Source organism: Danio aesculapii, chromosome 20 (genome assembly GCF_903798145.1).
Source record: "Danio aesculapii chromosome 20, fDanAes4.1, whole genome shotgun sequence".
In the NCBI taxonomy this organism is placed as follows: Eukaryota; Metazoa; Chordata; class Actinopteri; order Cypriniformes; family Danionidae; genus Danio; species Danio aesculapii.
This window is the reverse complement of record NC_079454.1, coordinates 27,082,972-27,106,965: the sequence shown is the minus strand read 5'-3', so window position 1 is coordinate 27,106,965 and position 23,994 is coordinate 27,082,972. Positions and strand designations below refer to the sequence as shown.

Genomic DNA, 23,994 nt, shown 5'->3' with positions numbered 1-23,994 from the left:
CAAATTAATACATAAGTCAAAAATGATTTTAGGTGTTAATAATAATATAACATGAAATTAACATGATACATTTTTTTTTATTTTTTCCTCATGTCTCTTTGTTAAATTTGTCCTTAAGAGAGTTCATTTCATAAAAAAAAGTCTTCTGGAATCATTAAAAGCAGGACAATCTAGTAAGGGGAATTGTGCAGTACAAACCTTGAGTGGGGTATTCATCTTTAAGCAAAAATGCATGGGCTAACCTTGTACAGTATGTCCAATACGACATCTGGTAAAATCACTTGATCAAATCTAGTCTTAAAATGTCTTAAAATTTTGTTTGAGATTTCATACAATTTAATTAAAATGTAAACGTTGATAAAAGCATTTGGCATTTGTTCCATAAATCAGAGATCAAGCCAAAGGAAAGTGAGTGAATTCTTAGGATCACGTAGCAAGCAAACTACAAGCTGACTACAAGCTATAGCAAGCAAACTACAAGCAACCAATACTGTGCTGAAAGCCTCACCTGCAGGTGTTTCTCTTGAGCTGTCCGGTCTTCTTTAAAGAAATTACCTTGACATCTCACATCCGTATCTTTTGCTTGCTGGGTCTTCAGATTCTGCTGTGAAAGGTCAGACAGAAGAGAAAATAGATGCTCCAAAGATTCACCCCTTGTATCATCACATAAGAGAACAAATCACTTATTCACAGCAATCATATTAGCGGATACAATTGATGAGCAGATTTATCAAGTCTATTGCATTATATGTGCCATCCAAAATTAATTGTGCAGTCTCTACCTGGTGAATGAGGAGCAGCTGTTTGGCTTCAGTGGCGCTCTCTGCATTCAGTATTTGTCTGTGCTCTTGGGTCTGAATCAGCTCCTCATCATTTACCTCCTCTTTCAGCTCCTCTTCAGACTTTACGCTCGCTTCATTAGCCACTCCAGTAGCCTGAGAAAACAGACACTGTGTTTAAGCATGCAAAATATCATCAGGCCAAACTGTCATAAAAGAGTAACCCTGTAGATAGCTGTACTATAAAAAGCCCTGTAGGTGATATGCAAATTGTATGCCAATAGCTATGCATTAACAATTTGCATTCAACTTTATTTTCAACACCTTTCCCTGAGTGAACACTGAACAAGGCATGTGTGTCTGCCAAAGCATTACTTGCTTGAGGCTAGTGTATTTTTTAATTATTGAAAAAAATGGCATCAGCGTGATGAAGTGCTGAGTGTCTATTTCACTGCTGAGAGTTGTTCATTCTTGCACAAGGACGCAAACAAGCACAGCAATTCAAAAAAGGAAGGAGAAAATCATATTGCTCTACACTTTTCAATCCCACAGCTTTCAAGTCACCCTGAAAAGGAAATAGACGATTCTCATATTTTCGAATAAAATGTCAGAATTTATTGTGAATAATTTATCTGTGTATATCATTATTCATGAGGGTGGAACAACCTGTCACTCACAAGACCACATCAATAAGCATTAGGGCCTACTCACTTTCTGATTTTGTGCAGAGCTGGCTCCCATTCATTTTTCCAATAGTAATTTGACCAAGTATGAGGTGAATTCATCATAAATTCCAAACTTTAATTTGAAACACTAAGTATATGACAATTGGACAAACAATATTATAGTTTATGTAGTTTTTTTATCTATACAGTCTATGAAGTTTAAGTTAATTGCATACATATATATATAAATATATATATATATATATATATATATATATATATATATACACAGTTGAAGTTGAAATTTTCACAGTATGTCTGATAGTATTTTTTCTTCTGAAGAAAGTCTTATTTGTTTTATTCCGGCTAGAATAAAAGCAGTTTTAAATTTTTTAAAAACATTTTAATGTCAAAATTATTATCCCCTTTAAGCTATATATTTTTTAGATAGTCTACAGAACAAACCATCATTATACAATAACTTGCCTAATTACCCTAACCTGCCTAGTTAACCTAATTAACCTAGTTAAGAAATTTCCTAAAATGTCCAGGATTCGGCTTTTGATTTCTAAAGCTGTCATTTGTTAATCTTATAAGCTTTTGCATTACCTTTTTACTTAAGCCTACTTTTGCTTTGGCTTTAGAGCTGACTGCACACGCACAGTCGCAAGAGCGAAAGAAATATTCAATAATTCATTCTTGAATCTAAACGACTCCGAAAAAACAACCTCCCACTCTCCCTCGTGAAGTAAATACGGAAGTGACTGAAAGTGCAATTCATCAAAACTCCGCTAGTCCTGGCTCCACAATAGAACAGATTTCTATTTGACCCTACTGTTGAAATATCCAACTTTACAGCAGAAAAAAGGTGTTTACAGCCTGGTCCAAAGAATGGTTTTAGTTCATATAGCTAATATTACCCTTAATGACAACTGTGAGGGGTGTGATTTTTTTTCTCATCCATTTAGTTTATATTAAGTTATATTAAGTCTGCATAATTAAGGGCGTGGCCACTTGAGTGACAGCTAGGTCTTGCTGGTCATCACACCGCTTCAGCTGACTCTGGCTGATAAGCCGCTGAACTCGGCATATACATCATATTTTTGCTTTGTTTTATGTGGCTTTGCACATTCAGGTTTTTTTGGAATTATTTCTTACAATTATCAGATGATATGACATGCTGTGTACACTTAATTGTGCTCACAAACCATCCACGTGGCCTCCATTGCCCAGGTGAGTGAAATTATATACTTATATCTGTAATTGTATTTGTTTTATTTAAGATCATTTATCATTTATAATGTTCTTTAGAACTTGAATGCACTCCAGAATCTGACAGATGTATTAGCTGGAGGCTATAAAACAGTCATCTGAAACATTGTTATACAGTTGTTTGTCTGGATTTCATAAATAGCCTTGCACTTACTAACACAGACTATATTTATAGTATTTGGAAGTAATTTGCAATTTCCTCCTGAAGAAAAACGTCATAAGAACAATGCTTAGCAGCTTAATGTATTACAACAGTGTTTTTAAAAGTCTAAACACTTTATTGCTATAGTGTACAACCAAGCAAATGTGGTCAGAACACAAACAAGTCGCAGGTAATGAAGTATTAAGCGTTTCTCCCAAAGAAAAGCCGATCTAAGCAAATTACTAGCAGGCGTCTATAGCTCTGCTCACGCTCCGCCTCTATGCCATTATTTTGTTACCCTCAGTTGGAGCAATGAAAACAGCACCAGTTGGCCACACCCACTTTCATTTGCGCCCTTCAGAAACCTATGGGTGACGTCACGGATACTACATCTATATTTTTTACAATCTATGGTTTAAACTGGCTGCAAAATATATGTACACCATTAGTAATGATCGCTTTTGGCACACTTTAATATTTGCATACAAATTCTTTAGACATGCTCAAAGTGAGTGAACATTTCACTGTGTCCACAATATTTTTTCTTAAAGCTAACATATTTTTTCTGAGGTTTTCAATTGGACCACTGCATATTTAATACAACAAAGTGCTATTTTTACTATTTTACAAATTCGATTAAACAATTTGCGGTGCATCATGGGAATGAGGAAAACAAAAGGCTGATTCTATGCCCACTGCAACTCTTTGATTGGTGGAATTCCAGTACAGCCTTACGTGTAAGGTAGATTTTGTGCACAAATTCCACTACTAAAGATGATTGTTTAAAAAATTTGTTCAATTAACGTAAACAGGTTTTTTAAAATGTTATCAGCAACTTTTAAATGATGTTAAAGAAAATTAATGAAGTTTTTACTTGGGCAAACTTATCAATTTCTCTTTCTAGTAAACAACAACCAAGTAGTGATCTACTGAATTACCAATGGACAAAATCCATTGCCAAGCACCACCTTTTTTTCTTGATCAATAAGTCATTTCTGTCATGATAGAAAGAAAGACTATTACAACGTATGATTCATTCTGCCTTTAGGGCCCAAAACCCAGTGCTTATGAGCAAAGAGGAGGGCAACAGTACACCTCACATTCAAATTAGCAGACATGAAGAGCACTCTTTACCTCAGATAGAGACAACAGCGCTGCAGAAAACTGCTGTGAGAGTTTCTCAAGAGCAGCTCTCTGCATATGAGCTTCACTCTCAGGACTTATCTCCTCCAGTACAGTGAGACGAGCTTTGAGCCAGTCCAGAGTCTCACTCTGAGCCTTTATCGCCCTGCGCTGCATCTGCAGGAGGAGGAAGAGAAAGGTCAGTTCCTTCACAGTGTTCTGTATACACACATACAGCATGCAGATGAGCATAAAACATGTAGATTGTGGCTGAGCTCACCTGGACTGAGGAGTTTTCAGCCCCATTCTGTGTCGAGATAAGCCATTCAGACAGCTTACTGAACCTGGAGGACAGCACACAAAACAAAACAAAACAAAACAAAACGAAACGAAACGAAACGAAACGAAACGAAACGAAACGAAACGAAACGAAACAAAACAAAACAAAACAAAACAAAACAAAACAAAACAAAACAGTTATTTAAAAAAACTGACCTTTTTATAAACCTCTATATGTTGTTCCCTGTGAATAAATTAATTTTAAAAGAATTAATTGTAGTAAATGTGCACTTGTTTTACTGCACTGCATATACACTCCTGAGCAAAATCATAGGACCGGTGGGAAACATTATTCACATTTTGCACTGGTGGATCGTAATCAGGTTGTAAGTACCCAACTGAAAAAAAATAGCTTAAACCAGCCGAGGCTGGTTGGCTGGTTTTAACTGGTTGACCAGCCTGGTTTTAGAGGGGCTTTTGCCATTTCCAGGCTGGTTTCCAGCCATTTCCAGCCTGGTCTTAGCTGGTCAGGCTGGAAAATGACCAGCTAAAACCAGCTTGACCAGCCTAGCCAGGCTAGGAGCCCAGCCAAAACCAACTATGTCAAGCTGGTCAAGCTGGTTTTAGCTGGATTTTGCTGGTCATTTTCCAGCTTGACCAGCTAAGACCAGGTTGGAAATGGCTGGAAACCAGCCAGGAAATGGCCAAAACCCCTCTAAAACCAGGCTGGTCAATGAGCTAAAACCAGCCAACCAGCCTAGGCTGGTTTAAGCTGGATTTTTTAGCAGGGTACTGCTTTGAAATGCCAAATGAAGACACAGGTGCAACATGTAAAAAACGGAGAATAAGCAATTAAATGAAAATTGCATTTAAACTCAAACAAGCTCAAATCAGCTGATCAAACATTTAGGACAATAGCCTTAAAAAGTTCAATTCAGTGCTTTCTCTCTTTTAACGTGGCAGGATTGTTGAGTTGCACAAGCATGGGCTCTCACAGCGCATCATTGCTGCCGAAGTGTGACGCAGTAAGACAGTCATTTTAAATTTCTTAAAAGATCCTGAGCATTATGGGGTCAAAAAAGTCAAGTGGTAGACCCAAAAAAATTCACCTGCACTGAGCTGAAGGATCCGACGGGCTGTCTGAGAAGACACAGGCAGATCCTCAACCCAAATTAAGGCTGACTGCAGCCCAATAACCATAAGACGACATATTCAAGAGAAGGGCTTAAAGAACAAAAAACGTCTTCAAAGGCCACGTCTTCTCCCACACCACAAACTTGCCCATTTGGATTTTGCAAGGGAGCACCAAACATGGGACATTGAAAAGTGGAAGAAAGTTTTGTTCTCTGATGAAAAAAAAATTAACCTGGATGGTTCTGATGGCTTCCAACGTTAATGGCATGACAAGGAGATTCCACATGAGATGTTTTCTACACAGCACAGTGGTGGAGGCTCTGTCATCAGGGGTGCTTTTTCCTTCAATGGTAAAACTGAGCTTCTTTGGGTATTTTAAAGCAGTACTTACAGTACAATCGGATTATGATCTACCAGTGCAAAATCTGAATACCTCAATTGTTTCCCCCGATCTTAAGATTTTGTTCAGGAGTGTATATATATATTTTTAAACTATTCAATTTCATACAATTTCAATGTACTTGAAGTATGTATTTGACTTTAATTTTAACTGTACTGTGCATCAGTGTACTAAACTGAAACTTCATTACTAAATACATGACACAAGTTCGGAAAAATAATATTAAAATGCAATTCATTCAATGCATTTCAAATGACATATAAATGTGTTTTAAGTGGGTCAAAACATTCTATTTTCAAAATAATGTAATTAAATCTTAAGCTTTCATTAAATTGCTGCTTTCAGAGCAAAATCAGTTGAAGAAAATGATGCTATGTAATATGCCCCATGTGGCAATAATACAGTATTTGCATCTCACCTAACATGCCACTCTCTCCATTTATCCGGGTGCTGTTGTAGTCTCAAGTGTGTTTGGTCTACTAAACCCTTGACCTCTAAAAGTTGATCTTTGGTCCCTTCCAGCATTTGATAACCTCTGTCGTTCTCTGGAAGTTCCTGACATAAATGTTTCATTGTCTTCAGTCGCTTCTCACATGCTGAAAGTGGGTTTTTCTGTCTGAAATATGCCTGCAGTATAAAGAAAGACATAAATAAAATCAACAACTCTTAGTCTATGAAATGTAACATGCATGCCCTTTGTTTATGGTTCTATCTCACCCTGTGTTCTTTGATAGTTTTTTCACTACCAGCAGCAGGCAAGGCCTTGTCCTCTCTTTTCAGCTCAACTCTACAGTCCTGTAATGTGGCCATCACAAAACGTCTCTCTGTTTCCACCCGGAGTCTGAGCAGATGAGATGGAGCCTCGGCTTGAATGTCCTAGGAAAAAAAAACATTGGGATGAATATTTTAGGATATATTCCTATTAAAGGTACATTCTGTCCAACTTTGGCCTTCTTTAAGCACTGAAAATCTAAAACAGGTGTAATCTGAGTAGGTATGTCTTGTGCTGTTGTTTTACGTTATTAATGTGAAACTTTAAAAATGAATAATTAAAAGTTAAATATTAATGATGTTATTAAAGTTTAAATGTTGCAGCTCCTATGTGGACGAAACAACCAAAACACAGAAACACAAAAAGTTGACAATTTATCTTATGATGTTGTTCATGTTGAAGAATCTTGCATGAATCTTTCATTACTACACCACTGCACAGAGAAATGACCTATAAATACATTACATGCTACATATTAAACTCAAGACAGAATCATATCTGGATCGGTTTATTTATCCTACAAAAACTGAATGAAAACAAAGAAAAACAGCCAAGCCAGTGCTGATTCAGGTTTTATGACAGACTGATTTCTTTTTTCTGATTTCTCTTTTTCACTCCACTCTGTTTAAAGTTTCTGTATTTTATAAACTGTGATTTATTGTTTTTCATGGTCCATGATCAGTACTTTGTGGCTGCTGAAAACATTTTTTTTTACATTATGCAACTCCCATAAGACCAAATGAATTATATATAATATTTAACCACAACAGAGACCTACATCAGAGCCAGTGGTAGATTCCAGAAGAAGTGTCCGAGGTAAGAATGCTCTTCGCAGCAGTGAATGGCTGCTGTCATTCTGGAGGATACAGTAAATATCTCTCCACATGGATAGTAAGAACTCTCAGCCAAAAATATTCGAGAACCAAAGCAAACTGTATATGTAATTAAATATATACTTTAACTATATGAATAAAATCATAAACATTATTAAGTTATTTGGTTACTACAAAAACAGAGTTTGGAAGATATATTCATGATGTACCTGCTTGTTATTTCAATTCTGCCAATTTTAAACAAAAATGTTTAGCAGTGTACTTTTAAGCAGTTAATAAAACTGACCTTCCACTGCTTGTGCAGTCTCCTTACAGTCTCCCGTAGACTCTTTTGGTCTTCCTCTGAGATAATATCAGTGAGGTCATCACACGCCTTTAAATAAGCACTTAAAATGTGTTGGTCTAGTCGCCCAAAGAACTCCTATGCAAATAATTACACACTTGATTAGAAGACAGCGACAAGTTAAATTTGGGGGAATGAGATTAAGACGTTACTGACGTACATTATGTTTGCGGAACAGCTCATCTGGGTCTCCTCTTTCTTTTAAACAGGCCTGTCCCACACGCAGTGCTTTCTCAAGGTCAGCACGAGACTCCTCAAATCGCCGCATAAGGTTTCCATTAGCTTCTGCCACTTGTCTCCACTCCAAAGCCTCCTGCATCAGAGCCTGATCAGAGCAGAACACAGTTACTCCAACAGCTCTGTGCATAATGGACATATCTAAACTACAGCAGATCTTTTGTGCATCCTTATGGACATTATTTCCTTTTCTTTTTTCTTTTCTTTTATTTTAGTATCAATTTGGTTGTGCTAATGCAAACAGCATACATTTTGGGGAAAAATGTCATTGAAATTGAAAATGTCATTTCATTTCATAAAATTATTTTACCCTAGGTACAAAAAATAGTTACACTCATGATCTGCACAACCAAAAAATGCCCCTATTGAAACCCATTCAAACTTATATATTTCATCACAGTATTGATTATTCATCACAGCTTCATAATTGTAACTTTTTTAACGTTACATTTGTAGTATTTTGGCACATGTTTTCAAGCTTAGCTTGAACTGTGATTTGTTGTTTTGCATGGTCCATGATCAGTATTTTGCAGCCGCTGAAAACAATTTTTTTTAATTATTCTACACACATGAGACAAAATAAATCATATATAATCTTTTACTACTACAGGCACATACATCAGAGCCAGAGGTGGATTCCAGAAGAAGTGTCTGAGGTAAGAATACTCACTGCAGTCATTAGTATTAATATCCTATATTTTAGCATCCTAAATATTTTGGCATACTTTTTAAGCTTAGCTTGAGCAGAAAATACTTCCTTTCCCCTGTTTTCTGCATTCAGCACTAAATGAATAAAAAAAAATTAAAAAAATAAATCTCTCTCTCTATATATATATATATATATATATATATATATATATATATATATATATATATATACATTAAAGTTTGTGAAAAAAATATTCAGGTGTGATACTTTTATGATTTTTTTTTTGTTGGGCCAGATTTTTGCCCTCTATAGACCTAAGTGTATTTTTTAAAATCTGACACACAAGGGTTAAAGTAGAAGTATTTTTTCCCATGGAGTCTAAAAAAGAGATAGAGAATATTTACTCTGATAAGTTGTTGTTTTGTTTGGCAGTATGATATTTTAGCAGAAAAGTAATGTAGCCTGACCTGTGCAGTGGTCTGAATCTCTGTTACTCTGTTCTGCAGAAGAGATGTGTCAAAGTTATGCAGAGACTTGGCACAGCACAGCGCTCTCTGTAGGGCCAGGTAACTGCGCTCAATAGCACAAACACAGCGCTTACAGGTCTGCTGTTGAGTTTGTAGCTCCTGCCAAAAATGAAGAAAACAGAGATCAATTCTGGCTCAGACAGATCTAATTCTTACGGGATTACAAAAGACAGGCACTTTTTATTTGCTGTATCATTACAGTTTCACCACACAGTTTTCTTCACAGTCTAGTAATCTTCTCTCTCCCAGTGGCCTGCACTGACCTGGCACATTTCCTGGTTGTGTTGCTGTGTGATAATGTGTCCAGCGACCTCTGCTGTCTGATAGAAAGCTGAGATTTGTTTCTCAAGCTCCTCTAACAGAGGAAATAGTGCCTGGCACTCCTTAAGTGTTAAAGGACACTTTTCCTTCAGCTGTGAGGATAAAACAGACAGTCATACATTTTCTCTCAGACATATAGGCTACGTAACCTACAACCATAAAAACTTCGCCTAAAAGCTGAATAAATAAGCTTTCTCCTGATTCAGATATAACAATATTTGCCAGAGGAACACCTATTTGAAAATCTGGAATCTATCGTTTTAAAAACATCTAAATATGAAGAAAATTTTCTTTAAAGTTGTCTAAATGAAATGCTCCGCAATGTATTAATCAAGAACATTTTGATATTAACAGTAGGACATAAAACAGGACAAAAAATATTCATAAAGCATGACCTTTACTTAATATTTTAATGATTTTTCCATAATATGTTTTTATAATTTCCACCCAACAACCTATTGTTGGCTATTTAAACAATATGCCTGTGCAATATAAGACAACGCAAAATTGTGGTCAAGAGATACATACTGTATATTAAATGAACAAATATTAATTTAAATCATTTCAGTGTCAAATGTATCTTAATATTTTGGTAAATTTGTTGTGTTTTGTCATTTTCTTCAATTCAAACCTGATGGAGCTGTGCTTCTGTTGTTGGTATTGTAGAACGTGCTTTATTTCCACCATCATGAACTTTGGCCAGAAGCTGTGCAGAGCGAGCAGCCGCCTTATATTGTGCTTCCACAGCAGGCAGCTTGTGCTTGATCTCCTATAATATGTTTCAAATTACAACAGAAGGTTTAAAAGTCTTACATTTATCATTTTTGAGTGGCCAATATCACACACAAGGACAAATATTACCAATAAACTTATAATGAATGCTGAAACCGCTTTACCTCAACATCCTGCATAAAGGCTTTTACATCCAGCAATGACACTTGAAGTGGTGAGGTAAGTTTATTAATAGAAGCCTCCAGAAACTCTTGTATGTCCTGGTGTATTCTCACATTATGGGTCTCAGGAAGACGAGCGTACTAAAAAAAACAGAATTAGTTACTAAAGGAATGGTAGTTTTGAAAAAAACAACCACATATGACTGACTTCCTTATACGGTAAAAAGCGATTGGTTGACTTCACTTCAAAGTGAGTAAACCCCCTGCTTTTAACTATTTACTTTTTATAGTTATTTATAGTCGTTTTGACATTTTGTTTAATTTCATTTTTTTTTTCGTGAGTGTAATGACCATTCAATCATTTTTCTCTCACTGCGCCTCCTGGGAACCATCAAAACACTAAGAGTTCTGTCAATCACTTGAACTGATCAATAGCAAGAGTTTGTGGTGTGGCTACTACTTCAGTAGGCTGATCCAGAGGGTGTTTATCTGGTGTGAGCTATGTTGTGCTAAGAAAGATTAACTTATATCTAAGCCAAAATACATATGAACAGACAATCAGATAAAACATGGATAAATATTTTGGTGCTTTTACGAAATGTAAGAATTTGCTAGTAAGATTTGTTGGTAAACTACTGTAAAAATATGCATGTATTTAAAAGTACATGGTGAGAGTAAGGTGCATTTTTTTATTTCCGCTAGGTGAAACTAGAAACAGAAAATAACTTATTCACCTTGTAGATGAGATTATGTTTATTTTATTTAACCTTTATTTCACCAGCAAAAGACTCTGAGATTAATAGTTTCTTTCACATGAGTGTCATGGCCAAAATGGAGAGCAAGACAGAGCGTACAATGTCAAACAATAAGAACACTTAAAACAATTACAAATCATAGATTTACCCTCCATTTGCTAAGTGATTGACTTGACTAAATGACTGAAATGATCCAATAACACCAGTTTTTGTAGTTTCAATCTAGACTAAGGAATATTCCAACAAGACAAAGCTGCAAACATAAAAAAAAACTTCTAACCCAATTCAGTGCAAACAAAAGGAACAGAGAGAGTACAAAAGTTCTGAAAAGGGGGAAAATATTTCTCTGCAGTTTTTTGTTGTTAAAACAGAAGAGGTTTGATACTTCAACATCCCCAAGATGACCTTGTAAACAATCAAATACCAATGCATTTCTCTCCTGGACGACAGAAAAGGCCAAGTTACTCTGTCATACAATGTACAATGATGAGTTTACCTGTCAAACATTTACCTGTTTGACCTTAAGAAACAGCTCTCTCCATCTTCCATTGAGCAATAGAAGCTGATGCTTCACATCACGAGTTACTGTTTCATCACAGGTTTCAATTAGAAAGTTTCCTGCATCGTTCATAGCAGCATGCTGGTCCATCCAGTGAGGAAGATTGCGAAAAAACTCCTGGAAGAACAAGAGAGAATTAAAAAATATTGTAACCATTACCCTGCTGGTAATCATGTGGACATACAGGTATATGAGGTGTCTCACCCGTTTGGTATTCTCTGGTTGTCTAAGAGCCCCCTGTGCGTCCTCTAGCCAGGCCTGCAGTGAGGCCACGCAGCTGTTGTACCTCAGCCAGTTACACTGCACCTCCTCCAACATGGACCTTACACTCCGCACCTCCACCGAGAGACTCCTCCACTGATCACACACCTCTCGCAGGAACAGCTTTACCACTCCCTCAACTGAAATGTCAAAACATGCAGACATAAATTAAAGAATTAATAGATGTTTTAAAAAAGTAATGAATGAACCTCACTGGTTGTCATGTGTCAACCAAGCATGACAGAGCTTCTGTGGCTAAATTTGAATTCTGTAGACATTGACTGCCTATCAGAGTTTATAAATAAATTAAAAGCTTAAATGAAATCTGTTCAGCATATGAAGCAGTCACATTTCATTCTCAAGATTAATATCTACAGATTTTTCTGAGATTTAGAGTTCTGGGTTAATGGTTCAATTTAGATACAAGTCTGTAATGCAATATATATTAAATTATATTATTATATTATATTATATTATATTATATTATAATATATTATATTATATTATATTATATTATATTATATTATATTATATTATATTATATTATTATATTATATTATATTATATTATATTATATTATATTATATTATTATATTATATTATATTATATTATATTATATTATATTATATTATATTATATTATATTATATTATATTATATTATAATATATTATATTATATTATATTATATTATTATATTATATTATATTATATTATATTATATTATATTATATTTTATTATATTATATTATATTATATTATTATATTATATTATATTATATTATATTATATTATATTATATTATATTTTATTATATTATATTATATTATATTATATTATATTAAATTATATTATATTATATTATATTATATTATATTATATTATATTATTATATTATATTATATTATATTTTATTATATTATATTATATTATTATATTATATTATATTATATTATATTATATTATATTATATTATATTATATTATATTATATTATATTATAATATATTATATTATATTATATTATTATATTATATTATATTATATTATATTATATTATATTATATTATATTATATTATATTATATTTTATTATATTATTATATTATATTATATTATATTTTATTATATTATATTATATTATTATATTATATTATATTATATTATATTATATTATATTATATTATAATATATTATATTATATTATATTATATTATATTATATTATATTATATTATATTATATTATTATATTATATTATATTATATTATATTATATTATTATATTATATTATATTATATTATATTATATTATATTATATTATATTATTATATTATATTATATTATATTATATTATATTATATTATATTATATTATATTATTATTATATTATATTATATTATATTATATTATATTTTATTATATTATATTATATTATATTATTATATTATATTATATTATATTATTATATTATATTATATTATATTATATTATATTATATTATATTATATTATATTATATTATATTATATTATATTATATTATATTATATTATATTATATTATATTATATTATTCATCCATCCCACTTGGCTGGGTCAGTTGGCGTTTCTGTTTGCATGTTCTCCTTGTGTTTGTGTGGGTTTCCTCCGGGTGCTCTGGTTTCCCCCACAAGTCCAAAAAACATGCGATAGGTGAATTGGGTAGGCTAAATTGTCCATAGTGTAGATGTAAATGAGTGTGTATGGGTGTTTCATAGTGATGGGCTGCAGCTGGAAGGGCATGCTAAACTAAACCAAAACCTGAATCTTTCTTTTACTGAAACACTTACTCATAATAATGTGTAATGCAGTGTTATGTCTGTACTTTTATACAGCACAAGTGACCCATTTTAGCGTTGAGTAGCCCTGCGATAAACCACCTTGTGATTGGCTTCTACAAGATCTATTTCAAGATCTTCCAATCACACTTGAGCTACATAGCACAATACCACCACCTCTACGCTAAGATAGCCTTAGGCACAGACAAAGCAACATGTTGGCAGTCTATTGCCCGGAGAAACCCAATTAGAATACAGTATCTGCACTAATGGACTGGAATTCCCCTTTGCGCTCTGTGCCAGGGAAAACCTCATTTACTGTAGCCCGAGGAGAGATGTCTGAGTGTGAAAAGAGGAGGAAAAACCAAAAGGAAAAGAGCGAGACAGAAACACACAGAGAGAGAAAGAGAGAGACAGAAGACAGTGGGAAGACGCTACTGGCACAGACTGATTGACTACTGAGTCCACCAGGATTAAACTCAGTGAGGGTGAAACGAGGTGAGCTGCTCTCATTCTGCCCTCTGGACATCAAGATGGTGCAAATGTGAAGGATTTTCTCTGAAAACAAATCTTTGCCTTTATCTTTCTAGCCATGATATGATTTGTACATTACAAATATTTTGCTAAATCACCCAAGGCTACTATTGCTCCTGAAATGTATGGATTTCAGGACAAAGATACACTCAAGAAAGCTGATTTAGCTACATTTGATGACATTGATGATATTAGAGAGATAATTGCATGATGAAACACCAGCAAAATAACCGGTGTAAAGTTCTGTTACAACATTTAAAACCCATAATTATTCAGTCCATGAAGCTTACCTGAGCTGTCTGCTTTGATGTAGAGCTCTGCAGCTTGTACCAGAATCTGGTGGCTAGATTCATACTTCTCAAAGAACTGCTGGCCCTCCACAAAAGTCTAGAAAAGCAGAAAACGAACAAAAGAGTTACTTCACACAAACATTTAAACATTAGAGTCAGCAGTGCGTCCATAGTCAACACGCACCCTGCGACATCAACAACATGGACAAACAAATTTGGTCACAAATGTGTTCTTGGAGCTTCATATGCTTACAGTTGAACCACTGAAGACACATGTGGCTGTCTATGGAAGGCCAGAGAGCTCCTGGATTTTATCCAAACAACTTAAATTTTTGTTTCAAGGATGAACAATTAATAAATAATTAATAGCAGAAATACATTTTTGGTGAACCAACACTTTAATCAGTGTATAAAGAAATACATATCTTTAAAGGTCCTGTGAAGTGCCTTATAGTGTGCATTTTTATTCGATGTGAGACATATTCTCAACTGAAAAATTAAGAGAGGGTGGGACATAGCGTAGTTCCTCCCCTTTAAAAAAATGAAAGCTATAGGTGACCTATGATTTAAAAGCGGAATTTATGTTACGTACCCCAGAGTGCTTGTGCTCAAGCGCATCAAATGAAAAGCAAACGAGAACGGAGGCGGAGAATGTCAGATACTAGAGAGCATTTGATTGGTCAAGATTTGACGAAAAACTAAGTAACGTGGATAAATAAATACGTTGGTACATTTAAGCGGAAGTGACAAACTGCAAGCTTTGTTTATATCAGTTTTATATTTTTTAAATCCAGTTTTTGTCACACTAGCTAATAGATATCCTTAAAATTAACAGACTGAAACTAACATCTAAAAATATATATAGATTATTTTTATATTAACCTGTATTTGCTGGAATAGGAACAAAAATGACAATTTATGAAATCAAATTTGAATGAAGTTTTAACATAAAGACTAAAAAGACTCATGACAACAACAACAACAACAAAAATAGCAACTACATATAATCTAGCCAGGATTAGAGCATTGGTATATGGTCTTTTAAAGAAAGACGTGATGTGAGTATGGGAAGCTAAGAGAAGGATGAAAAAGCAGAACGTGTTTGGCTTGTAAACTTACTCCATAACTTTGTAGCAGAAGCTCCATTGACTCCAGTCGGCCATATTTAATGATCCAGGATTTCAGTTTGGACTCAGCAAGTGTTAAAAATGCCAGCATGCTGTATTTCGACTCCCAGAATTCCAGTTTGCTCAAATGAATGTGTGAAGAGGTAGATATGTAGTTTAACCTGAAAGCAGTTCAATAAAAACAAGTAAATAATATAATATAATATAATATAAATATAATATAATATAATATAATATAATATAATATAATATAATATAATATAATATAATATAATATAATATAATATAATATAATATAATATAATATAATATAATATAATATAATATAATATAATATAATATAATAATTTGTATTTGATATGTTACAATGTTTACCGCTCTGCCATGTCTTGCAGTTGTTCTGTGGGAATAGGCATGCTATTAACACATCTGTCTCTGTGTATTAACTGCAAGGTCTGTTTATGTCTTTCAAGAAGCCTTAAGATCTCCTGCACAAACAAACACAGAGTATGCAGGATTAATTTTAAGTAGAGATTTGTGTTGAGATTAATTAATAGAATCCCATTCATGCATTCTCTACAACCCCATATGCATTCATACATACAAACAGAGAGATTTTAATCATGTTTGACCTGATCACGCAGTCGTTTTTTGTGAATGGCTTTGGCAGTCTCATCGTTGGCTTGCTGAGGGATCAGCTCCTCTCGCAGGATCTCCTCTGCCTGATGTAACCACACACCGACCTCCCCCAGAGGATGAGGCAAACCGCTGTCCAGCTGGAGATGCCAATCCAAGAGCTGTGGCAAAAAAATAAAATAACTCCTTTAATTTGAGTGCTCACCCATAGCGTGGTTATTTATTTATTTATTTATTTATTTATTTATTTATTTATTTATTTATTTATTTATTTATTTATTTATTTATTTATTTATTTATTTATTTATTTATTTATTTACTTGTTTATTTATTTATTAATTTAATTTTATTTTATTTTATTTTATTTTATTTTATTTTATTTTATTTTATTTTATTTTATTTTATTTTATTTTATTTTATTTCTTTTTTTTTCTTTTTTAATTTTAAATTTTATTTAAATTTATTTAATTTTTTTTACTTTTTATTTTATTTCGACTGTCAAATTATAAAAAAATTATCAATTAATAATAGACTTTGACCCAAATTAACATTTTAAGTCATTATTATGTAAATGGAGCAAATGGGCATTATAAAAAACTATTTTATTTGATTTAACAGAGAATTTATTACTCGTAAACCTACATTGGCCATTTTTTTTTCAAGAGTTGCAAGAATGATTTTTTTTTTTTATTTATTCACAGACAATTTACTAGTATTTCGATGTTTATATATTTAGTTCTTCAAACTTAACAATATTCAAAATTGTATGTATGTTATACAAAAAGAAAAAAATCAAACAGATATGAAACTGTGATCAATGACGTTATTTTTGGTTAAACTATGTCATATTTTATAAATAATATTTTTTATATAATATAGACATATTAAATTATTATTTTTTAATTAACTAATACTCTTAATAAGTCATCAAACCTGGCAATGAGTGGAGGGAAATATCTAAAGTGAAAGTCATAATTTGCATACTCCTTGTAAAAAGATGTATGTGACAAAATAACCATCTGAATTCAAAATGTAAGCAAACATACTAAAACACGTAATTCAAATGACACATATTAATAATGTACTTATGTGAAGTATTTATTTATTCATAAGTATGAGAGTATGCAATTTGTGATGCGAATATTAACTAGTGGTGTTCAATAGGGTGATATATTTAGGAATCAAGTAAATGGCTCTATTCGTATGGTCAACTGAATCATTGGTTCACCTGTATCATTCAAAATGTGAATTTATTAAATTACAAAACATGGGGTGATAGTAAAGGGGTTAACAACAATTGTTACAATGACAACAATTTGGGAGAAATACAATGCATTAAATGTAAAGCTTTGTGAGTGGTGCTCTGTGGTGGCAAAACCGATTCAATGAAACTGTAAGTGTTAGTCTACGTATTATAATTGGTTCAATATGAAAAATAATTCAAATCTTTAGTCTCTGACCCTCTTGGACAGTCTATCCCAGGCCTGCTTGACCAGAGCTTGATCTGCAGTCAGCTTTCCGTCCTTCTGAGTGGACTGAACGCACGTCTCCACTTGTCTTCTCTGCATCTCAAACTGCACACGATAACGCTTGAATGTCTGAGGGAGTGAAAGAGACAGAGGAAATTACATTACAGGAATTATGAATATTCAAATAATGTTCAATGCAATGCCGGTAGGTGAGAGACAGTAAGATAACACATCCTGTCCAAAAAAATGACAAAGCGAGAGAAAGAGAGAAAGAGAGACATGCCAAAAGCTGAAAAAGAATTTAAACAGGCAAATTGCACATGCATCTATTCATGTAATAATATGCTCCAATTTTCCACTTTCTCTCCACCCGTGCGGTCGCTGCTAGAGATCTCTTCTGAATATGGAACATGTCCGTGGGGCTGCAGACACAACAGACGTCTCTTCACTGGAGCCCATGATTTTGAGAGCATCGAGAGCTTTCAGCTTTAATGTACATTAGCATTGTCTGCATGTGTATGTGTGTGGAAATGTTTTGAGCAACTTGTGTTTTGTCTGGGATCTACCTTTTTTTCATGTCCATTTTGATTATAACCATCTGCATGCATAATCATATGTTTTGACATAATGCATTTCAATAGTCTGAGACCACGCTGTAAATAATGCCTGGAAGGTTTTGGTTTTCTGTCTAATATTTTTGGGGGAAAAAAAAAGTGTAAATCATCAGAATCTGAAAAATAAGCAGCTCAAGTGCAAGTCATGCAAATCAAATGGACTTGTTGCTCAGGTCTTTCAGCAGTTTGTTTCATCTGAACCAAAAAGAAAACGATGCATGGTCCCACTTTATATTAATTGGCCTTAATTACTATGTACTTACATTTAAATTAATCATTCGTCACAGCCATATCACTCTGCAGCCCACATAGTTACAGTTAAATTAACCAGTCACAGCCATTTCACCCTGCAGCCCAAGACCGGTTGCTCACTGAAGCTAAGCAGGTTGAGCCTGGTTAGTACCTGGATGGGAGACCACATGGGAAAACTAGGTTGCTGTTGGAAGTGGTGTTAGTGAGGCCAGCAGGGGCGCTTAACCTGTGGTCTGTGTGAGTCCTAATGCCCCAGTATAGTACAGGGGACACCATACTGTCAGTGAGCGCCGTCTTTCAGATGAGATGTTAAACCGAGGTCCTGACTCTCTGTAATCATTAAAATACCATGGCATTTCTCGTAATGAGTATGTGTGTAACTGTCCTGGCCAAATCCCTCCATCGGCCCTTACCGATCATGCCCTCCCAATCATCCCCATCCACCGAATTGGCTCAATCACTGTCTCTCCACGCAACCTATAGCTGGTTTGTGGTGAGCACACTGGCGCCGTTGTCCTGTGGCTGCTGTCGCATCATCCAAGTACATGCTGCACACTGGTGGTGGAGTGAAGAGACCCCACCTCATGATTGTGAAACCCTTTGGGTGCATGGCCATACACAATAAATGCACTTTATAAATACATATTACATTTGGTGTATGCACTTACAGTAATAATGCATATACACAAATCTTTCTTCATTTAATCCTTCTTTCTTATTTTTTCTGTATTTATACTTATGTATATATAATTTACATGTATATATATAATAATATATGTACATATAATATATGTATACATATGTATATATAATATTTAAATGTTATTTACATTTACTGTTGACCCATTCCTTATACCTGAATCCATTTTTAAGCTTAACCTTGCCAGCCAAAAACTGTCCCTAACCTTATCCGTATAACCCCTCAAAAGTACCATAATTTTTGCGCAATACAACATTAACACAATAAGTATGCCCACACGGAATCTGCGCGCGCAGAAATCCACAGATTTCCGCCGATTTTTAGCCCATGATTGAGTCTATGTATTTACTTGTGTAAATGTGTGTAACTTTATATTTATTCAATTTTTAAACTCATTTCACTAATACTATTGTGATATAATAATAGTAATATTAAAATGTTGGTATGTTTTATTTACAATACATATTGCAAAGTAATATTTTCTGTCTTTTAGTAGATATATTATTTAAGAGACTTGTTTTGTTTACCAAATAAGTGGATCTAATTGGATTTGCATTGCGAACATTATATAAAAGTAAAAAATCTATTATTTTTATTAGTAACTAAATAGTTTTAGTTATGATACTCCTAAAATAATTCTGCATAAATCCGCATAAATCCGCATTCTGCATACATTTTTTTTACAAAATTCTCAGCAGAAATAGCAAAAAATGTCCGCAGATTCTGTCTGGCCCTAACAACGAGTACATTTTTCTTATATTTTAATGCAAATACCTGATAGTTAAGGCCACTTAATATAAAGTGTGACCCAAAATATAGACCTGGTTCACGTAGTGCTAACACTGTCAAGACTGAATGTAAAGATATAATTCACGAGTTCACACTTGCAATAGTTTCAGAATAAAGCGTATTTGGCGTGCTGTCCGGGGAGAGGGCTCTGAGCTCGGGGAAGACACCCAAACTCGAGTTATTCCTCTTATCAGGAAACAGAGAGGAATAGGGATTCGAGCGAAGTATCTAGGCCGGCCCCAGAACGCTCCCCCAGGGATTGTAATGCTTAAGAGGTGAGGTGACGGGGTGGTGGAGGGATGCTAAAGTCGTAAGATGCTGCAGGTAAGACAGCTTTGGTATATATAGGGGTTTGGTCAAGAACTGATTGAATAATGGAATAATTGTCAATGACGTATTTGATACTGAAACTTCTGCGCATGCTCCTCCCGAAATTTGTTTATAAAACATCACTACAAAACAAAAACTTAGTGAACATCCAAAACAATTCTGTGTGCAAAAAATGTTTTTTGTATGCGTGTACATGTCTTTTTAACAGTTGAGAAGTCAAGAAGAGTTTTTAAAATGTTTACATTAGTCAAACACACAAATGAAAATCTGCTTCAAGTAGACATGTTTGTGACACCTGTGTTAAAAATAACAGACAAAACTGTGATTACAGTATGATGAGAAACACCTTTTCCATTTGATTGGCATACACCAGGGTTCAGATGGCAACGTTCATATTTATTTAAATGAACTGCATTGAACAATGCATCAAATTTGATATGATCAAACCAACCCTGACAAGTGTGAACAATGAGATTCCTAAAGTTCTGCTTGGGCATCTAACTCATGCCTTATGCTGTCTAAATAATGCTATCATGCCTCTTTGTTGTTACTGGGACCCTAAGCTCACCTGGTACCGCACAGTGAGACTCCCTCCATCCCTCTGGGCTTGAGCGCAGTCTCTCTCCATCTGATCTGCCCACGCTTTCAGCTCCCTCAGAGTCTTCCTCTGCTCCTTCTGAGAGAACAATAAAAGAGCGCTGAGTTGGTCAGGATTGTAGAAACAAGACAAAAACTAAACATTTGCACAGATTTAAGGCCCTCAGGGGTCTCTATACTCATCATTTCTTTACATAAAGTAATTTAATGCACTTTAAACCCCAGACTCCATACAATTTTGCAGTTCAAACATGCATCACTAATGCCACATTTATAAATCCAACACAGACTTTGTGCTCCTGCTGCTTGCAGAGTTCTCCTACTCTATTGTCAGATTTGCCCCAAACCTCTCCACGGGGGAGCAAGAAATCAGCTCTGCGGGGGAGATACTAATCATTTTACACACATTTACACTCCCTATTATGAATTAGGAACAAGAGAGAGAAAGTGAGAGCAGTGTTCAGCTAATTCTAATGAAATTAAGCCCATTCTTCCGCCGCTCATCTTACATTTTGGCATCCGCAGCGAGGCAATGCCTTTGGGTCATCAAAATGATTATAGCATGACCTTGCCAACGTCTGTTCTCCTCCCTACCTCCCAGAAACCAATACAGTCACATGCATACAATGCCCTGGAAAATTAAAGCGTGCCTATTATGCTGCTTTAAAATGTTTCAAGGGCCTCCTGCAATAGGTGTACAACCATTCAAGGTCAAAAGAACACCTTAATTGTCTCATTTGCAGAATCTTCTTTTTTCGCTGTGTCTAAAGGTGTTTTCACACCTGTCTTGTTCAGAGTGTTTGTTTCAGAACCTGGAGAGTTTCCTCCATTATCCTAAAGGCATCTGGGAATATAATCATGCTAAGATGTGGAGCAAAACAACTCTGTGGTTTGCTTTTTATAAGAATCTATCTTTTGCAACCATCTAGCTTTTATCACAATGTATATTTGGTTATTATTTGGAAATATTCAACTGAAATTTGATCAGAAGAAAGTATTTCATGACACTGTCCAAAACCAACAATAATTATGGGTCCAACTTTACATTAGGTGGCCTTAACTAAAATGTACTTACTAATAGTTTGTTACAATGTACTTACTGTGTAAATCCCTGGTTTTACATTATACATATGCTTGATTAAATTCCTAACATTAATAATTACAACGTTGACATTATACACTATAACCCACCACCAAACCAACCCATTCCACCAAACCTCTCCCTAACCCTACTCGTATCCCACCTCAAGAGCACCAGAAGTGTTCTGCAATATATTATGAACATATGAAGTACATTGTATTTATATTCAGATGCAAGTACATATGAGTTAAGGCCACTTAATATAAAGTTGGACCAAATTATGAAGCAATATATAATAGCAGCTACAGTTCAACCCTTTAGAAATACCGCCTTACTGAGCCAAAATGTCAAGTGTTTGATGAATGAAGTAGACATTATTCAAGGACAACCAATGAAGACCATAAGCTGGCATTTGTAGGAAGTAAAGATGGAATTACTAGCTGGGTATACATCGCCCTGTGTTAATTCTCATTTTAAAGTATTGCATTAAAAAACAAATGATGCAAATGCCAAATTTTGAATATGAATCCTTAACTGACAATGGGAAATGTAAACGCATTTGCTGAATAAACTCTGATACACTGAAAGCCCTAATAAGTTGACTGAACTAAATTAATTGAGTAAACTCGTTGCCTCAATTTAATTGAGTAATGGAGTCTCCCAAAACGTGCATATTTAAGTTTATTTAACTTGCCGGTTTTGTAGACTATACTTAAATTGTTCAGTTCACCAAACTTAGTACTTAAGTAGATTATACTAATTTAACTAAAGTCTACAAAACCGGCAAGTTAAATAAACTTAATTATGCAAGTTTTGGGAGACCCTCACTCAATTAAATTGAGGCAACGAGTTTACTCAATTAATTTATTTCAGTCAACTTATTAGGGTTTTCAGTGTGTAATAATATACTATGAAAAAATGTTTGAATAAATTTTAAACAAAAAATAAGTAGCCATTTATTCACATTATGATGAATAGTTATACCTGAAGCCTTTTGTTTTCTGATTTTAAAACAAAACCTTGCACTTAAAAGGTTGCACATATTAGAATTTTACAGTCAAGACTACATTTGTGAAATGACCTATTTTTTTTTTAAAGGATTAATTATGATTTTGAGCTCACCACACTTGAAATCTTAAGTTTATGCATTTTCATGGTACATAAGTTAAATCAACTCATATTTTTAAGTGAGAGGACCAAAATGCTAAATTTTAAGTTATGTTCAGTCAACTTTACTTAATTGTTTAAGTAAAGACAACAGTAGGGTTTACAGTGTATACTGTAGTGAACATTAAACGCATGTGACTAATCAGCTGTCTCCATTATGCTTGCCTTGTTTACTGTTTGTTACTAGGATACCAATACTACAGTCAGCCACTCTAAAAACTGGATGGAAACTAACCTAATTCACATTTTTCATTTTGTGCATCAGGATGGAAACCCGACAACTGAATACTTGTTTTAAGGCAAGTTTAGAATCTGCTCTTTCTTTTTAGAGACAATGGGCCCTATCATACACCCGGTGCAATAAAACGCAAGACGTGTATGGTGTGATTTGTTGCTATTTTCAGACCAGTGCAATCCTAATTTTCTAAATTTGCGTCACATTGTTTAAATAGCAAATCTATTTGCGCCACTTTGTGGACTCATGACTGTTATGGCCTATAAAAGAGGTGTGGCGCATTGCTGGAGCGTTGCTATTTTGAGGAACTGAAATAGACTGCGGCATTGACCAACTAAAGGTGGTCTAAAGTTCACAGCAGAGCGCGTTAGTTATACGCCTATGCATGTTCAAATGCTTACACAGTGCTTAATACAA

The 23,994-nt window shown here is 34.2% G+C and overlaps 1 protein-coding gene across 1 annotated transcript in view; it reads right to left on the bottom strand.

Moving 5' to 3' along the window:
* syne1a (spectrin repeat containing, nuclear envelope 1a) overlaps positions 1-23,994 on the bottom strand; it is a 205,965-nt gene that overhangs the window by 148,176 nt on the left and 33,795 nt on the right. The window contains exons 12-31 of the mRNA XM_056480594.1: positions 21,066-21,173; positions 17,804-17,941; positions 16,340-16,504; positions 16,083-16,195; positions 15,700-15,868; positions 14,581-14,677; positions 11,887-12,083; positions 11,635-11,799; positions 10,372-10,509; positions 10,107-10,244; positions 9,418-9,567; positions 9,095-9,253; positions 7,902-8,066; positions 7,685-7,819; positions 6,511-6,669; positions 6,212-6,420; positions 4,261-4,324; positions 3,993-4,157; positions 783-935; positions 509-604 (exon numbers count right to left, since the gene is read on the bottom strand). Of these exons, the coding sequence (XP_056336569.1) occupies positions 509-604; positions 783-935; positions 3,993-4,157; positions 4,261-4,324; positions 6,212-6,420; positions 6,511-6,669; positions 7,685-7,819; positions 7,902-8,066; positions 9,095-9,253; positions 9,418-9,567; positions 10,107-10,244; positions 10,372-10,509; positions 11,635-11,799; positions 11,887-12,083; positions 14,581-14,677; positions 15,700-15,868; positions 16,083-16,195; positions 16,340-16,504; positions 17,804-17,941; positions 21,066-21,173 (2,883 nt within the window). The remainder of the gene's footprint in view (positions 1-508; positions 605-782; positions 936-3,992; positions 4,158-4,260; positions 4,325-6,211; positions 6,421-6,510; positions 6,670-7,684; positions 7,820-7,901; positions 8,067-9,094; positions 9,254-9,417; positions 9,568-10,106; positions 10,245-10,371; positions 10,510-11,634; positions 11,800-11,886; positions 12,084-14,580; positions 14,678-15,699; positions 15,869-16,082; positions 16,196-16,339; positions 16,505-17,803; positions 17,942-21,065; positions 21,174-23,994) is intronic.